The 19,248-nt window shown below is 40.2% G+C and overlaps 1 protein-coding gene and 1 non-coding gene across 2 annotated transcripts; one reads left to right on the top strand and one right to left on the bottom strand.

The window, feature by feature from the left end:
- The first annotated feature begins 58 nt into the window (after positions 1-58).
- LOC145435502 (cytochrome P450 3A8-like) lies at positions 59-17,483 on the top strand. Its single transcript, XM_080312781.1, has 13 exons — positions 59-606; positions 1,177-1,267; positions 2,359-2,464; positions 2,553-2,605; positions 2,908-3,004; positions 3,647-3,861; positions 4,414-4,568; positions 4,834-4,964; positions 8,493-8,660; positions 15,756-15,844; positions 15,916-16,053; positions 16,401-16,557; positions 17,095-17,483. Exons 2-13 carry the CDS (start codon positions 1,197-1,199, stop codon positions 17,179-17,181), a joined length of 1,467 nt encoding a protein of 488 aa, XP_080168907.1. The 5' UTR covers positions 59-606; positions 1,177-1,196; the 3' UTR covers positions 17,182-17,483.
- Trnal-cag (transfer RNA leucine (anticodon CAG)) lies at positions 11,560-11,642 on the bottom strand. Its single transcript has one exon. It is a non-coding gene; the product is annotated as a tRNA-Leu (tRNA).
- Positions 17,484-19,248: the final 1,765 nt, after the last annotated feature.

The raw sequence follows: 19,248 nt of genomic DNA, 5'->3' as shown, positions 1-19,248 counted from the left end.
CATATCGATCGCAGGGCAGAATACCGTTACCCATCTACCTGCCCATCGAATTATTTATGTTGTAGACATAACAAGTCTTCTGATGAGTTAATTCAAAAGAGTTCTCTGATAATGGTGACTCTCAGAACTCATAATCAAACGCAAATATTTAATATCTCCCAGGTGTCAACATGACGATGCGATTGTCTACATTTCGTCGAGACTTATTGGCCATCCACGCGTATCCTATTCTGTACGTATAGAATGAAGATAGCGATTTCAATGAATATGAAATTGTATCATTCATTCCATCAGCGTAGGCAACAGAGATAGCGAGGCAAGAAGTTTAGTGGCAGTCATGTTGTGATAGGCGATGGCTACTGTCCATATATCGAACTTATCGAATAATAGTACTACGAAGTTAATATCTTTGAGATTTCGATTTTACCGGATTTCATTTGCGGACTAAATTCGAGTGTTTGGTCACACAACTACAACCAATGCTGCTTCTATTCGAGCTAGTCTGCTGGGTTTAGGCTAGTCTATAGAACAAGCCTGTATCTGTCTGCGTTATTCCATTGGCGGGCAATGCACCAGACAAAGGCTTCATCTGGATACTTGTAAGCTGTAAGAAATATATCGAGATAGTGTAATGGTTGTGCGTCCGGCTTCTCGATCGGTCGGTCGTGGGTTCGATACCCGGCCGGCCAAAGACTTGAAAATTGATATTGGCTCTCCTGCTGGGCGCTCAGCAATCACGGATAGCATGGAGGAGATGAAAAAACGGGGGTCGTCAAAGCATCTCGATGGTGCAAGCGAAAAAGAATATCATCTCTCTGTCTATCTCTCGAAATTTCCAGTCTATAAGTCGCAATTTATAGTTCTCTGACTACGTATTACCGAAAATTATCTGCTGGCCGATTCCGATGTTTCTGTCAACGTTTGATATCAACTCTATATTATCGGCGACACGATATTCAGCCGGGCTCGTATCCTAGTACGCTCGAAATCAGTGTTGGGATCAAGTCACTACCTTCGAGTCACGAGTCATTGCATATTTTGACTGGAGTCAAGTCAATCGATTTTCGAAGGTGACTCGAGTCAAGTCAAGTCATACGAAAAAGGTGACTCGAGTCAAGTCATGACTCGATTCATCCCAACACTGCTCGAAATATCCAACAATGTTTCAATTTCCAGGGTGCAGTTCATGTAAGAGTATGATAGCGGTGATAAATATTTTGTCCAAAGAAACATGGACTCTGATGGTGGTCATTTTCGGGCTACTCTGGTGAGTTATTGTACATCGCCGTTTTGGTCTAAACGTATATAGAGACCTGTCTATTGTCTAATATATCTATCACCGATGAGCATTATACCAGTGGTTCTCAACCTTTTCACCTCGCGGACCGGTAAAATTTCAAAAAAATATTTGGAGGACCGGTGGACTATAAAAACTGAAATCAACCCAAAATGTCAATTATGGAACCGTTTTTTGAGAACAGAGATACGGGGTTATCCATAAAATGAATGAATCGCAAAGGAATTATCGTGTAAACTGCACTGTTCAGCGAGTTAGCTCGTACTTGTCGCTCGCATGTCGTCACCGGAGACGGCTTGAACCTCCAAGTTAAATGAGGGGTGGCCAATTAGTTTTCTACGCTTTCGAAATGAGAAGCAAAAGATTGGTTTGCGGGCCAGGCCAAAAGTGCTAACTAAATTCCGTGGCTTATTTCATTTCTGGATGGGAAACAGCGCATTACATTGTTATCACAAGCTGCTAGCTAAGTGGATGTGTTAAATTTAGGCTACGACAAAGTGAGGGTTAATTTGCAAAAAAATATATTTAGGGATCCATCCAGTGACAACATCCAAAACAATGCGAGACACGAAACAATCTTAACTCACTTAAATAATATTTTTCCATACCCCCTTTTCTGTAGAGACGTCAAAATGTATTTGGGATATTACAAAGCGGGTCTTGGTCCCGATCTGTGCGTAGCGTCGCCTTTAGTTTCGTTGTTTTGAGAGTTTTGCTAGCAAATGCTCTGAAATCCCCCTCTTGGCCTCAGCAAGCCGACGAGTGCGTTTGTATTTCACGGCGTGTTTTTTCATAGTGCCGTCTCGAAAAATATGTTTACGGACTTACAATCCTCTCAAACTTGACGCTGAGCGTTCAAAGGCCATAAATTCGGCCATTGGCAAACATCTGTTGGATAATCCTGCCTGTGCGAAAAATTATCGAGACGACAGATTTCATGTCATCGAGAGGGGCCGCTCACACTTTCATATGTGTGCCTTGAAGTCGACTTTTATCAAAATACATCAGCCCAAGCGGGGGCGTAGGCGTATAATAACCCTAGTCTTATATTCGTCATTTAGGTACTACGCGCATCGCCAATGGCAGTATCTCAAGGAGCTGAATATTCCTCACGACTCTCCCAGTATATCTCAATTAGGTCACATGGGCCTTCTCTTGGGTAAAAAAGTAAGCGCATTTCGATATGATCCGAATGCTAGCAAAACGGTCATAGCAAATAATACATAGGCTTTGAAATATTATTGTATTCATTCAGACTGCATTTACGTACGACAATGATATGAAGAAAAAGCACGGACCAATATGGGGGTAAGACTCGAATAATAATAACCAAGTAACTTCACACCTTAACATGAATGGTGATGACAACAACAAGATATGAAATCTGGGAATAGGCCATTTGCACTAAATTGTTGACGTGGCATTCGCATAATGTATAGTAAAACTTATCTTTGCTGCACTATTTATTCGGCTGCTTCCACATTCATAAGTTTAGATACTAGAAGTTTATGTGTCACATCCCTTTAAAGGCAATTCCCACCAGCTTTTAGTAATGTTTGTTAAATCCATCATCTTATTCGTTACATCGAAAAACCCGTACCACGTTTCAGCGCCTATTCGATGCTGTCACCAAGCATCACCATTCACGATCCGGACATGTTAAGACAGATATTCATCAAGGATTTTCACTCATTTCCCGTAAGAAAAGTAAGTAACTTTGCAGTGCGGGTACAATATTATAGAATTAAGCCCACAAATGTAAATATTGGATACCAATTGTTATCCAGAAAAAGATACGCGCCTGCGAAAGTTCGGGTACAGTTAGGGTTTGCTTGAGTTATTTTGAATGCCAAGTTATTATAACTTTTGCTGTTTTGGCACTCGCAGTTGAAACGCTAGTCCTTGGTGACAATATCTCAACTCAACCACTACATTTCACTGAAATGTCTCCACGCGAACATTACATTGAAATAATTGCATAAATTTGTGCTGCAAATGGCCGATGCTGCGGTAGGACCGAGTAAGGTTTCAAGACTCGCAGTGACAATTCCAGTTCTCGAAAACACCGTCTATCACTAATCGACTAAATTCAGATTCTGTTACTGGATACGGTATGTCCGGCAATGTTTTGTAGTGAATCGGATGTTCATGTTCTCCCAGTGTATCGTCTGTACAACAACGCGGCAATACTCGTAGTGAAGACACCTTAATACTTTCCGTGTAACCACTTTGTGTGAATTGCTGACACGTAAAAAGTGAACAATGTCGTGGCGTACAAGACGTAACTGATATACGCCGCTATTTTTCATTTGTTACCTCAAATATTAATATTAATTTCTGTGTTCACAGCGAACGCTATCCAAAATCAATGGAGCTGAGCTAAATCAGGGACTCACAGTGACTGAAGGAGCTCAGTGGAAGCGAATTAGATCGTCTTTGACTCCGACATTTTCTGCGTCCAAAATAAGACAGATGACCTACATTATCGACAGATGCGTCGGCAACGCCGCAGACGCGTTCGACCGGCTCGTTGGATCTAATCAAGGAGTTTTCAATGCAAGAAAGTACGTAGTTGAGATTTCGTCTCAAGCTAGAAATAGGTCTACAGTAGTGCATCCTTTGTATTTATATGTATTATTCATTATAACCGTACCTGTTTTACACCCTCATCATAGATGAACTTAAATTTGTAGTCGAGAAAAAATGATCTGAAAGTGACAGTATTTAAATCGGATTCGGATTAGTGATAGTAAACTAGTTTTGAATTTTGATGTGGAACATTTCCAATTATTCATTAAACTTTTTCAGTAATTCGAATCATCATCCAAACTCGTCCTTTTAAACCACCAAGTGAGGCGAAGCAAAGTTGCCAATGACCCCTAATTTCCAACGTGAACACTGTGACGTCGTTCGTTTTCCTCGCGTCAAAACGGGTATTCGTGATGTCACGTGATTGTTCGGAGACATTCTGTACCCGACCACTAAATTCTCATCCCGACTACGTTTATATGCTCTGATTAGTAACAAATTGGGAAATGGAATAAACCGTGCTTCATGGCTTCTCGCAGTATAACACAAGTATCAGACCCTTGATAATTACTCATCATATTCCTCAGAATATTCTCTCGACTATCCCTCGATATCATCTGCTCTGCGGCATTCAGCACTGAAGTTAATTCGCAAGACGACACGCAGAAGGAACCAGAAATTTCTAGGCGGGCTAGGAGCTTGTTCAACGTATCGCTTTTCAATCCGCTCCCTATTATCTGCCGTGAGTGAACCGGAGGATAATTTTAACTGCTTTGTCCCAATGTATTCCCTAAACCAATAATTCATCCCAGCAGTGGCCCCCACGTACTTGTGGATAGCATTAGAGTTTGACGCAATTACTGCAGCATGAGTTTGACTAAATATTTGTGTACTGTAGATTCGTGTTCCTGGTCGTACGCGCATATAGGCCTATGTTCCTTATGATCTGCCTATAGATTTTATCACGTCCCACATTCCACTTGTAACCTACTTAATTTCATTTACAGTCATCTATCCGCCATTTGAAAGGGTTTTGGAATTCTTCAATTACTCGTTGCTGGGACGCGAAAACATGGCATACTTCAGGGCTGTTGCGAGCCACGTCATCGAAGAACGAAAAGCAAAATCAGGAGCGGAGGTACCTCACTTTGTTGCCAGCTTTCATATCCATCCATCTTCATCTGTTTCAGAGCTGGGCAATGTCCTGCCCGCGAAAGGTTGCTTAGAATTCAAAACATAAAACTTGCCTTTTGAATGACTAAAACCATAGGCTGCATCAACTCAACAGGAAATTCGTTTACCCTGAAGCCGTCCATTATTATGCCACGATTACGGTGCCTACGTACCTCACATGCGTAATCCAGATTCGAAATAACAGCAATGCGGCAAAGTATGAGTAGCCATTAAAGTCACAAGAAATCACTCTTTCTATATAGTTTAGTTCAAACCTTCTTTGTTGCCATTGTCACAGTACGCATTATACGGTATGTGTTTCAAATTGTTACGTGATACGCTTCCAAATCCCCAATTCATAAATCGAGTCAATCAGTGCTCGCGATTACTATATGACTCAACATATCTATCCACCATAAAGGATTACCGGGCATGCCAAAAAAAGCCAAAAACTGAAGTTCAAAGAAGATTTAGACTTTAGACCACTAAATATTTGAATATTGGAGTCAGGGGTATTTTTGCCGGGCATGTCGCCGAGATTGAGGGCTTTAATTAATGTTGACCGTATGACAACAACACGACATACTGGGTCAAGGGAGGGCGAATTTCAGACTGCAAACTGCAAGCTTCACTCAACATTAAGGCTATTTAAGCTGAACACGGCTCGGTAAGGCAGCGACCAAGAAAATAAGCTTTGTGTTATTGCATATACATTCATTTCAGTGTCGTGGTTCTCGAATTGGGGGGCATGAAGCATCCGAAGTCGGCGCGAAGCTCAAGTTTAATGAAATTTGTTTCGCGCCCGGCGCGATTTACCCACAACTTATAGTTGCTCCTCTGTATGTTGTCCGACTTTGATATTTCATAATTCACTCATCAACAGTCAAAAACTTCCATGCCATCAAACTATCCGTATAGGGATTGCTAGCATTCTGGTTGCACTTTTTAATATTTTGTGATATCATGATAAGGAGCAATGTTCCCTCTAAGCTGCGCACGTGCGCGCACAGAAAATCCAAGCTGCGCACAAAGAAATCCGAAGTGATGATTTTTTTTAGTCGTTGCGCACTGTTCTCAAGGGACCGCGCAAACGCGAAGACTCTTGAAAAATTAGAGGGAACATTGCCAGGGTGAAATAGTGTTGTCGCTGAAATACAAGTGCAGCCCGTAAAGGTAAATATTGCGCTCTGTGAATAACTCATAATTTGCAATGACGTACACCTCACGAAAGAGATTTTTCTTTTATTATGGTCTCGTACGCGTGAGCGATACTGATATCATTTCAATAGCGCAATCTTTTCTGGGAATGGCGAAATAACATGGTTTAACAAAGTTATAAATAACAATGGGCTAGCTCGAAGTTATCTGTGAGAAACTAACGAACAGTCTTCTTCACGTGGCGTGTACAATTACATGCCGCGAATTTTCGAATTCATATCACTTCCATCAGGCAAATCTGACCACGTATGGCGGTGAGATAGGATAATGTGCAGAATACGCAAGTACAAGCACCAATATTATTAGAAGAAACCGTCCCCTTGCAAACGTTGAACGGGAAATGCTGCCAGTGTGCACTGTAGGGCGTTGAATTACATCAGCTTCTCAGCAGCACAAATTTTGATTTTATTCGATTCGTTTGAACGGGAATCTTCTGTCAATAAGGTCAGACGCTGATATTATTCTTGCTTCAGTCAGACTTGAATATTCATATCATTATATCTGACTGGTGGTCTTGATAGTAATGAGTGCATTGCTGATATTAAGACGTCACATCAGTGTTTTAACGCGGTAGGCCTACATCAGGGGAACCGACCTGCGGCCGTAGAAGGAAATTTGTGCGGCCGTGGACACGGAATGCAATTAGTATGTGCTGGTGGCTGTCGACATGCAATTTTAATTTACGAATTGACTCCCGATTTCTTGAGACATTATACCTGATCTTGAAATTTTCTTCGCGCTGCGCGCGGATTCAATGTGCCTTCATTTTTGGATTTTGATATATAGCAGCGCCCTTTTCTAAGCAGTTCCCACAGTACAGATTCGAACAGCAGAGGAAAATGATGCGCCCCATATTTAAATACAAACTCGCAATCGTGTGCTCCTAACTATACCAACAATCCTGATGGAAGGTCAAGTAATAATAGCATGCAACAAAGTGACTGATAACAATTCGGCCCACCCGAAGACGCATTATCATTTATAACTTGCCCTAAAATTTTTTTTAAAACAATCTCAGTCAACTTTATTAGTAAATCTTATTACATGGGCTAAGAAAGAATTTTTGGACGGTAAAATGTGGACAGCATTGAATTCACGAAGTAGCATCCCGTAATGAAGTCAATATACCAACGGGTACGCTCGAAGATGAATAATTATTATTTAGGGGTCCTACCTTTTCCAACACACCTCACTCAATCATCTCTACCGGTAAATCTGATTTCGTGAGCAGAGAGAGCATAAAAATTGGCAGCTAAATACCGATTCAATCATGAATTATAGAACTTTGTCGCGCTAAGCGCGTTTAGGCGCTACATCTACCAAATGTAGATGGTCAGTATAGCGTCAAAAAGCGTGAACCCCGAGGGGTCTGGGGGGCCCAGCCCCCAGAAATTTTGTTTATTACCCTATGGGGTGGCTGGTTGCGCACTGTTGTCCAAGGGCCTGCGCAGTGAATTGGCGTGTTTACGCAGACTCGTGAAAAATTAGAGGGAACATTGATAAAGAGGCGCGTAATTTTTCACTATCATAAAGGGATGTGTGCCTAAAAAAAGTTTGAGAACCACTTTGATATAGTCCTAATAGAAGAAAGTGGATAGGGGTTTGAAGAGAGTTAAAAATGTTCCATGTTCAACATTTGTTTCGAATCATGACGGCAAATACATATATTTTTTAAATAACCGTCACTTTTTCATTACCCGACATGAACAGATTCACTGAGCAGCATTTATTACCAATGTAGTTTAGAAATAAAATTAAAATACGCTGGAGAATGTAGCTAAAAAATTTCACTCGGCCCGCCAACGTATTTTCTACTTCTCATTTGGCTCGCGGAGGAAAATAATTGCCCACTCCTGATCTACATGACCGGCCGATATACAGCTTCTAGGCTGGTAACTGATATTAGTGTAATGCAAAGCAAAGAAAGGGGATATAATGTGACGCCGTGGGCAAAGTTATATTCAATTACAAGTACAGCCAGTGATTCCCAAAGCATCTCAAAGCTACTTCAAGTGCGAGTAATAATGAACGTGCGAAAGTAACTCTATACTACACGACAAAATCTGGAATGTAGAAACTAAGTAATTTGGCTAGAAATAAAAATCTCAGTAGTTTTAAAACAAAACGTAGTGCAAGTACACAAAATATACTTGAATAATACAAATAGGACAACGTATTTCGTCTGTGTAGTCCAACGCCCATGCTTATTCTATTTATATTTTGTTGCATCAGCACTCACACACGACACATATAAAGTCGTTTCGCGTGTTTTCAGACAACGAGAGTCGACCTACTACAACTTATGCTGAATGGCGAGATATCGGCAAAAGAGGCAAAGTCCAACAAATTGGAAAAAGGTAACTGTAGTATTGGTTTACTGATACTCTTTCTTAGAGATACATTACAACGCTTACATGTGCTACAGCTACCGCCCGAATACTCGGTTATGTTAATTGGGTAAGGTAAAAGCAACCCAATAATAATTTATAATTTTATTGGATAAAGCTAAACTTATTGACTGCACAGTGCACAAACTGGACCAGTGGACATACAACTGATTTCTAATGGCTTTGAGCTGCAAATTTGAAACTGTGTATTTTCAGATGAAAATATTAGAAAACCGAGGATGTAGCGATGATTTTAAGTTTATCTATGGCATGTGCAGAACATGCCGTCCTTTCAAAGAAAATAGTATAGATTACCACTGATCAAATGGCATAAACTTCCATCTCTACGCAATGCGAGAGGGTGCTCAAGGGATGCGTTGCGTACTTCCACTTCCCCAGATAGAGAATTACTCTGGAGATGCTTATTTATCGCAAATGCGCGTCAGGAAGACTGGTATTCTAACCAGGATGTCTAAGGATGGAATATACTAGAGCCCGACCGATTTTCGGTTCGTCGATAATATCGAGACGATATCACACTTTAAAAGAATTATCGGTATCGGCCATTGGAGTTGAAAAATTAACGGCAATTTGCGTGTGACGTCACAACATGGCGGAAGGAAGCCAGAAAACTATAATCTTTGATCGCTAGACTGAGAATATTGATATATTCAGAGGTGGTCAGTAACGAAGTACTTCTACTTTTTCGAAGTACTCAAGTAGTTTTCCTCTACTTCTGGTACTTACTCAAGTAGATCTGATTTTCGCTACTTCTACTTCATAATATTTTGTGATCTACTTACTTACTTTTCGCTAGTTTCAGTTTGTCAAGTAGAAGTAGTTCAATCTTTCAATAAGGTATATAGTCTGAGGAATTCCGGGGCTGTTTTCACGGAGTACCAACATTTGATTTCCATAAAAGTTATGAGTAAAGGCCAGAATTTCCGTCGCGCTTCGCGCGCAGTGGATAGGGCGTTACCAGTATGATTTCACGAAAGTATCGATGAATATAATTTAGGTATCGGGTTGGCGTGATTTCATTCACACAGGGATATCTAGAGTTATATTTATCTAGATATCCCTAAGTCCACACCACATTGTCGCCCTTCGCGCATATGAAATAATTTATCGCAGTATATATGGCTCATCATAACGTTTGAAACTGATATTTCGCAATCCAGCATTTAATTACTTGTCATATCGTAATCTAGCATGTCCATGGCGCTTCCTAACCTGGAATAGTGGACTCTGATATTTTTTGTTAGTTTTAGAGCTGTTTCAGCATACCACCGTTGATACTTTCTGGACTGAAGGCATGAAAAACGTGTTCCACTTTTAGAACTAGTATTTATGTTTCATTTTCAATTCCCAGTATCATATACTTTGAGTTATAATTAATATCAGTTTTTTGGTATAGATACCATGCATGTTGAAGTATTAAAGCAAGTGTAGTAATGCCTTTAATTTCCGGAAATAAAGCTACGCAATATGGGATTTTTACGGTCCATCATATTTTTTAATAAAGTTTACTAATCGCGCAAAGTGTTTACACCGTATCCTATACAACTTCTCCGTATTGCTTTTCGACTAAACTACGGACCTTATAATATCGGGGATGGTGCCATACCATGCTATTTTTTAAAACGTGCTGTTCGCGAAAACAGGATAAGTATCGCATTTCCATATCAATCCTATCATTTTCATCCCACGATGTGGACGAATGCTTATGCTATCGAAAATTGGATACCGGCTGCTGGTATGCATCAATGTGAATCAAGCTCGTCACCTTTCGCATAGCTCAATTTGCACCTTTATACAATCCATGTGAACAAATTAGGATAGTTTTCACAACTACTTACTTACTTGAGTACTTTTAAAGTCAGTCAATTCCACTTCTACTTCAAGTAGTTTTAGGTTGCTTATGGAAAAAGTACTTCTACTCCTACTTGAGTAGATTTTTTCGCCGCTACTTCTACTTCTACTTGAGTAGCTTTCTTGACTACTTTGACCACCTCTGGATATATTTCATATAGCTTACACTTTACGGGTGTCCAGATGCAGCATTTCTAGTTCATTTCATGTTCAAGTATAACAATGGCTGTAAAGATGTTCAAATAAATGCCCTCTGAAGATTTGAAAATGTGCTTATGTATACACCCAACTTCTTTTGAATATCGGCTGAATGTATTGGGGTTATCGGCTAAGGTGTGAGATATTGGTTTTATCGGTATCGACCCAAAAATCCAATATCGGTAGGGCTCTAGAATATACCAAAGATCATTTGCTGCTATCTTTGCGGTCGAATGTCCTGCAGCGATAAAGTGCCCCAAAACCCCATTGGAAGTCGGATATATCCGTCGTAGATGTCCCTGGCACTAACATAATAATAGAAAGGGAGGTCAAATTGATGAATGAAGTTTACAATAAGTGTAAAAGAACATATATTTGAAGATTAAATTTTTAGCAAAGAATATCTTTGAATTTTAAATTTTTCCCATATTTGGACCAGTGTCGAAAATTGATGTTAGTTTGTGCGGGACCTTTTTTTTCGATTTGAACAAAATGATTATGATTTTATTAATTCATACCAAAATGTTCATCAATTCCTGCTACAGGCAAAAATTTATTTTTAGTCATAACCCTAATGTACATGTACAGCACATGTTGGCTACACAACTTACAACCATATACTATCGAAACTCCATAGGTATATCTAGTCACATGGGCTGTGTGAGGATTCAAAATTAATACTATGCGATGCAAGTACCAGTATATCTATTTTTTGACAAATGCGTCGTTACCAGATACCTATTTCCGGTTCGTTCAAGAATGACGTAATAGGGAATTAGCTCGTTATCGAAAGAGTTACTGTGTTTCGTAATCATGAGAAATAAAGGTATTGAAAACACGACCCTCACAAGAAAGTGGTCTAAGGAAAATTCGGTAGCAAAAAGCTGACAGAAGTGGGATTCGAACCCACGCCTCCAGCGGAGACTGCGACCTGAACGCAGCGCCTTAGACCACTCGGCCATTCTGCCCGCCGAAAACAATGGTCATCTGATTATAAATCACACATGGGCTACATTTGTTTGGTATCAAGTCAACAACGTCTCTTTCTTTCGGAGATATGCCGCTGTGATTACTCAGAAAGAGATTTGCGACATTCATCTGCGGCATCATATTGTTCTATTGCAGTGTCCTACGGTGTGGACACAGCGATATTGAACGGTTCATTGCATATGGGATTACGTCATACTTTCCATTTGACCAAAGGCAACTTTACGGCGATTTTTGACCGGCTTGCCGAGCGCTAAAGTTGATATCACTGGAAATCTGCTGTTGTACTGATTACGAAAACATAAACTTTCTTCTGCTCAGGGGGCCCTCCATGCCATCCACCCTCCCCACCGACAAGATAGCGTAATGGTGAAGCGTCCGGTAGGTCGTGGGTTCGATCCCCGACCGGGTCAGACCAAAGACCTGATTAGTAACACTGGTATCCATGACTTCCCTGCTGGCGCTCATGCATTACTGGGATAGCATAGAGCGGTGGTGCATGACTTAGAAAGCCGCAAAGGCTATATCTTAGCGTTACCATACGTCCTCTTTTAAGAGGATTTGTCCTCTTTTTTGACTTTTTTGAAAGTGTCCTCGGAGGACGCCCTTTTGTCCTCTTTTTTGAGATTTTGTCCTCTTTTTTGAAAATTTAGGTCAGATTTAGAAAAAAATGCGAGTGATATGCTGTAAATTAGCACAGCAGTGACGCTCAAACGGTATTTTGAGCTCTGAGTGAAAGGATGGCCTTTTTTTGAAGCGGTATTTTGGGCTCTGAGCCGAAAAATTCACCGATTTTTGAGAATTGGTTCTCCGGTTTTGCAAGTCTCAAATTTCTGAAAAAGTGTCCTCATTTTAGATTTCCAAAATGGTAAGCCTACTATATCTGCACTTCCTTGTCCAACGGCATATGTACATCATGCACTCATGGTATGTATATGCACAGATCGTGTGTATGTGTATCATGAGTCGGTGTAAACATCAAGGACAAGAATAAACTACGTCCTTTCCTTTCCTCCACCCCTAAAAACAAGCCTCGAATTTTGCATTGTGATCGAGTTTGGCATTGTCACGTAACAATTCTGTCTGTCAAAAGGAGAGCAAAGCTAAGAAGAAAGAGCCAGACAGTATTGTTGCATCACAATGCCAAACTCGATCACAATGAAAAATTCGAGGCTGATTTTGGGGGCTCCAGAACCATGCGCAGAATAAAATTTATATTTTCGTAATCAGTACAGCAGCAGCTTTCCATTAAATTTAATGCTCGGCAAGCCGGTCAAAAATTACAGTCAAATTGCCTTTGACCAAATGGAAAGTGTGACGTAGACCAATTTCACTGAGCCGTGAGATTTGCTAGTGTCCACACCATATAGGACACTATGATGAAACCATAGTGTCCTAAATGGTGACGGAGTATGCTATTGTGACGCAACTATGCCATCTGGGAGCGGATGAGCGGCAGAGAAAACCTCAAGCTCATTGGTCATTATTACGCAACCGATTAGGCATCTCCGAGTCTCGTGCGCCCTTGCTCCTAAACCAGCACGCAGACGCCGTGGTTGCGTCACAATACCAAACTCCGTTGCAATGCAACATTCTAGGCGGATTTTGGTGGGTTCCAAGACCACGATGTTAATAAAATTTATGTTTTCGCAATCAGTACCACAATAGCTTTCGATTGATATCTGTCTTATCCAATTTAATACTCGGCAAGCCCGTCGAAAATTACCGTCAAATTGACTTTGACCAAATGGAAAGTGTGACGTAGAACAATTTCACTGAGCCGTGAGATTTGCTTGTATCCACGCCATATAAGCAGGACCGTAACTGCTGCACCCCAAACCCCCCAATCGGGGAGGCGAGCTCAAAGGGGCCTAAAATTACTTTAGATTATAGAAAATTATAGAGTATTTTTTGAAAATCTATGCGACTTTTACAAAAAACATTTCGCGCTTCGCGCGATTGTCGTAGCAATCTGAACCTGACAAGACAAATAGCCGACCATCCCGCAGGTAAAAATTATATGTCAGTGACGAAATGCCAATTTGAAATCGTGTGATCTGTTAGTTTAGTTTAGTACGTTTGGGCGATTCTATATTTCTGTATAGCTGACCGGAGGTCACGAAATAACATCATGTAACGAAGTCATACCTACAGGTCCGGCCTCACTCCGCTCTATCGGTAAATCTGATTACATGAGCAGAGAGGACATGAAATAGATAGCAATATATATGCAATTCCCGATCTTATTGACCGATATTATCATGAATTATCGAAATTTTCCGCTTTCGCGCTAGCTCACTAGACAGTATACAACTATAATTTCGCGGCAATGGCAAACATCGCGATCGGGGGTCGGTTTATTGGTTTGAGCCCAAGACTCAAGTTTTTTGGGGTGGCCTAACGTATTGCTGTTTTGTACCTGCCAACGGGTATACACCTGACGATTTTTAATGATTATTGAGGGATCCTACCTTTTCAAACACACCTCACTCAGCTCTACCGGTAAATCAGATTACGTGAACAGAGAGAGGATAAAATTGATAGCAATATATATGCAATTCCAGATCACACTGTCCGATTCAATCATGACTTACAGAAATTTCACGCGCTGACTCACTAAACGAACACACAACGTAGATGACAAGTAGCGGTAAACAGCGAATAGCCTGGACGAAGCCCTCTAGAAGTTCGTTCTATCACCCTATTTGAGGCCCAAGACCAACGGTTGGGAGGGTGGGGGGTGGGGGGCTGACGAAGTGCTGTTACGGACCGGCATATAGGACACTATGGCTTCATGGAGATCACTAAAACTATGAGATATGGAGGCTGGGAGAGAGAGCGAGAGGAGTCAATATGAAAATGGTTCAGCGGCTCCCATTCTCACTCTTGTAGGCATATACGGCCAGAAAAGGAAATTGCCATTTCTTGAACTTTATTATTATTTCGAAAATTAGTTTATGACTGCAACTACCAAATGCCAAATTGATTGTCAACTGCCTCATTGACTCGAGTACTACATTCTAATCTAATAGTAATTGCTCTGATTCGAGTAGAGCAGTGAGACTATACTAAAACAATACGCCCCCCTTTCTAGTAAAAGTTATATTACCAACGAGATACATAGTTTCGATACTTTTTCCCAATGGGGAAACCTTGATACCAGGATCTGTAGTATAACAGCATCCGAAACGTAAATTAATGGGAATCGCATTTCTTTGACGTCGTGTTCAATCCGCAGCATTGTCATGCAGTGCAATGAACAACAAATAACAAATTATCTTTATGTGGTGTGGCACTGGCATTACTTTCTTTGTGGTCGATTTCGAATATTCTACATGTAATCCACGTAATCGAAACATCGCACCGAACTTGCAATCGAAAAGACGATATGCGGGGTCGGAGATGGTCAGTAATCCTTAAATCCGAAAAACGAGATCGACGTGACGTTGAATTCAACTAATGTCGCATTTAAAACAAACAGTGTTTTAAAACACTTTGTTTAAAACATGTTTTAAACAGTGTTTTAAACAAAGGCCTCTTTTTTAAAAAATGTGTTTTTTTAAGTTGTAAAATTATGCCATAATTGTGTAAAAACTTTCCAAAAAACTTGTTGTATGAGCCTATGAACGATTGCCACCTGATTCGACGTATATCGATATGGGATGGTTGGGAACCTCAAAATACTCGGGTCAACAGCAATATGGTGCAGATATTCCGTCAAAGGAGCTATATTTACCTTATATTTTGAACTGTCAATGCCAATCCCCTATGACGTCACAATTGAATATTCGTGACGTCATGGCTCAAAACCAACGAACAAAAAACAATAAAAAAACATGTTTTAACATGTTTAAACATGTTTGTTTTAGATTGATTTTTGTTTTAAATGCAACCCTAAATCCAACAGTTTAGTGTACTATCTCTACAGTCGAATCAGACACTGAACGGATCACAGCCAGAGACAAGGATAACATTCCCATTCATGATTAAACTGAATAATTTTACAAGTTTACTATTGTTTACGTTAGGTCTACACCGCTTTATAAATTGGAGTGAATCACCTAAGAAATGTTATGTCATGTTCACGCGTTTAGGGCGCGATCGACTACGACAGCGTCCGCCAAATGAAATACCTTGAGATGTGCGTGAACGAATCTCTAAGAATCTACAATCCTGTCCTGAGGTAATTACGCAGGCATATCATCGAAGAGATTTGACAAAAACTGTCCAGCGTTCACAGTTCATATTTTACAGGAATTCAAGGACATGCGACAAGCAAATTACAATTAATGGAGTAACTATACCGAAAGGGATGACAATCAATGTTCCGGCGTTCGCTTTGTCACATGATCCGGATTACTGGGACGAACCAGAGCTTTTCAAGCCAGAGAGGTAGGAGATCACAATTCACAGCTCAGAGTGGGGATCCAGGCAATTTGGCGCAATTGGTTGCCATTCCATGCATCGTTCCACCCATTTCATCCGTCGTCTCGGCCCCAGCAGGTTTCCTAGTGTCGGATGTGTATCTCGGCCCATCATGTCCAGCGTCACCGTTCATATGGGATCTTTGCAAGGTTTGAGAATAAAAGAAAGAGAGAGACAGCTCCTATCCCCTCGTTACATAGCATTGTGTCTTGTGCATCGCACATGTACGTACACTGTGTGTATTACGAGTGCACAAAGTACTAGAATAGCAGGTTGAATTTAAATTACAAAATATCCATATGCATCTTTTTCAGGATGACCGACATTAGTCGAGTCGATGGCATGGTATATCAACCGTTCGGTGGCGGGCCTCGTAATTGTATCGCGATGCGGTTTGCGTTAATGGAGATCAAACTCAGCATGGCACTGTTGCTTCATCGATATTCCTTCGTGCCCTCAGCGAACACACCGGTACATAGATTCATAGGATGATAAATACAGTAATTCTTTCGACTCTAATACGGATATTGTGTAGGAATGGGGTCGGCAACCGTTGACACACAACTATTTTTCACGGCACGTCAAATGTTTGGCTTGCAGCTGATGTCTTTACCCTCCAATAAGATCGATCATTTGAAATAATTGAAACTCAACTTTTCAAAATGGAAACTCATGACATTGCCGTGACTGTGTACGGTTTTATTAGCGAGCGGATGTGCGAATAGGCCAAAACACCACCAACGTGGGGCTATACTTATAAGCCGACATGTTCAGCTATTTCTTAATTCGTTTAGTATACGTCTTTTCTTGAAAGTTGATCACGGGGTCGAAATCAATCATATTTATCGCTCAGCCCATACCTAGTTAGTGGATTATTTACTGTGATCGACAGTTTCCGCGATGCAAAAGCCGTCACCAATGCGTTCTTATTGGTTAATTAGTTACCCAAGTATCACGCATGACTATACATTGACCATGCAGTGGAAATTATTTAACATATTATTCCAGAAACCGCCGCTGAAACTTGCGTTTGGTGTCACTGTCAAATCAGCCATCGATTATGATCTTCGTGTCGTAAGAAGAAATACTACATAAAGGCTAACACTGCTACATAAAGGCGCATACACATCTCATTTTAAATAAAATAAGAGATTGCGATATCTTCAAGTAGCAAATAATGGCGTAGCTCTAATAAAGAAGACTGGACACGAATATGCCGTAAACCATAATAGTCTTAATGTCTGTTTTACTCTGAGATATATATAGATAATTAGACATACTTCATTTTACAGACGTTAAGTAAATTCTATTTATATATTGTTGTGCAACGTACATTAATTAATATATTGGAATTATTTTCTAAGAGAGACATCGTAATTCTACTTTTCATGAAGCCCGTCGATTGAGTCTTGAAGTACCACAAGTTTAGGCGATGACAAGGTGTTCGAGATAAATACCAATCAGTGATGGTCAGAGAGTTAACTTTTTCTGAAGGCCTCTGAAAGCATTGTAAGTCAACTTCGAAAGAAGGATATGGAAACGCTTTTGAGATTGAAAAATATGCTGCAAGCGACATGTCCTCCGACCCTTCAATGCAACTGGTGCATTAAATTTGTGGTACTGGTAAGAGACGGTTTTTCTCTGCACTACATGTTGGCGGTCGCAATATCACAATTCTTACTACACTGTAGCTTCGCACGTCAATTGCTGATAGCGCATTGTTTCACTGTGTTGCGATTGTCGGATGGTTAGGCCTATGCCATAGTTAGTGGGGCAGATTAATATGCTCCTCATGTTGTATAGGGTTACCATTATGGTTGCATTTAAAACAAAAATCAATTAAAACAAAGCATGTTTAAAATAAGGCCCTTGTTTGAACATGTTTTTAATTTGTTTCAAGCCATGACGTCACAGTTATTCAATTGTGACGTCATAATGGATTGGCATTGACAATTGAAAATATAGGGTAAATATAGCTCCTTTGACGAAATATCTGTACTATAACTGTTGAACCGACTATTTTGAGGGTTCCAACCATCCCATATCGATATACGTCGGCTAAATCGGGTGGCAGTTCTCCGTAGGCTCATACAACATATTTTTTGGAAAGAAATTACACAATTATGGCATAATTTGACAATTTAAAAAAATAATTTTTAGAAAGGCCTTTGTTTAAAACACTGTTTAAAACATGTTTTAAACAAAGGGTTTCAAACCACCGTTTGTTTTAAATGCAACCCTACTTACTATACGTCCTCCTTTAGGATAACTTTTCCTCCGTTTTGAAGAAATGTCCTCCCATCGCTCAAATGTCCTCCTTTTTGTCAATTTGTACTCCTTTTTAGCCTAAAATGGTCAAAAAGACCGACCACGAAAGACGTTAAATTTTGGCCTAAAAGATTGACGACGGGAAATGCGGGTGTAAAATCTGAAAAAATGACTTTTTTTATTTTTTAGTCAACAACACACAACTATAGGTAAAAAGGAGGTAATTCGAGCCGAAGTGACGACCTTTGTTTTTAGTCAACACATCTAGATTTTCAGTAAATATTTCAAAATCAGCTGTTTTCAATTTCGGTGAGCTAACTTTTATGATTGCTTTCATTGCGTCATCGTGCGTAACAAAACCGACTTTTCGATATTCTGGTGGCCCGGGATTATTATATTTGGACTGTGGAAACAATGCGACAATAGCAATCGATGTATTGCTTATTTATTATAAATTCTGAGCTGTTTATGCGGTATTGCGCTGTCATATATGAGATTGGCTGGTCTGTCCTACACCTCTCTTTCATATAAATATACAAATATTGCTTATTTTTCGGTGTAAAATATTTCATATTTATCATTCATGAACATCAGAAAAAAATATCAATAAATTATTAAAGGTGCTCAAATTTTTGCATTTTCTTATCGTGTGGAAGGAGTCTATTTGCTTCAAATGTCGAATGAAATGGCCATACGAGCAGGATGTAACCCGTTTTATGTTCAACACTCATGGTTTATAGTGTTGTCTGTTAACCCTAGACTGCTCAGGCGGGATATCGTTACACGATGGCTCAGTTGGGGTCAAATTGATCCTATCATGCAGTCAATATACTTTTTTTCTTACAAATTTCGCTATACAGCTATCTAATAACCTCCTGCGGGACGTTATAACGA

Source organism: Botryllus schlosseri, chromosome 3 (assembly GCF_051294905.1).
Source record: "Botryllus schlosseri isolate E-star chromosome 3, Bs_hap1, whole genome shotgun sequence".
NCBI classification, from domain to species: domain Eukaryota; kingdom Metazoa; phylum Chordata; class Ascidiacea; order Stolidobranchia; family Styelidae; genus Botryllus; species Botryllus schlosseri.
The sequence above is the reverse complement of the archived record's forward strand: the minus strand, read 5'-3'. Positions and strand labels throughout refer to the sequence as shown.

What these genes read in the sequence shown, in the direction of transcription:
- LOC145435502 (XM_080312781.1), top strand. Translation starts at nt 1,197, where the DNA reads ATGATAGCGGTGATAAATATTTTGTCCAAAGAAACATGGACTCTGATG. An exon ending in GGAGTTTTCAATGCAAGAAA is followed by an intron (nt 3,862 to 4,413) that starts GTACGTAGTTGA and finishes CATATTCCTCAG; the next exon opens with AATATTCTCTCGACTATCCC. An exon ending in ATCTACAATCCTGTCCTGAG is followed by an intron (nt 15,845 to 15,915) that starts GTAATTACGCAG and finishes CATATTTTACAG; the next exon opens with GAATTCAAGGACATGCGACA.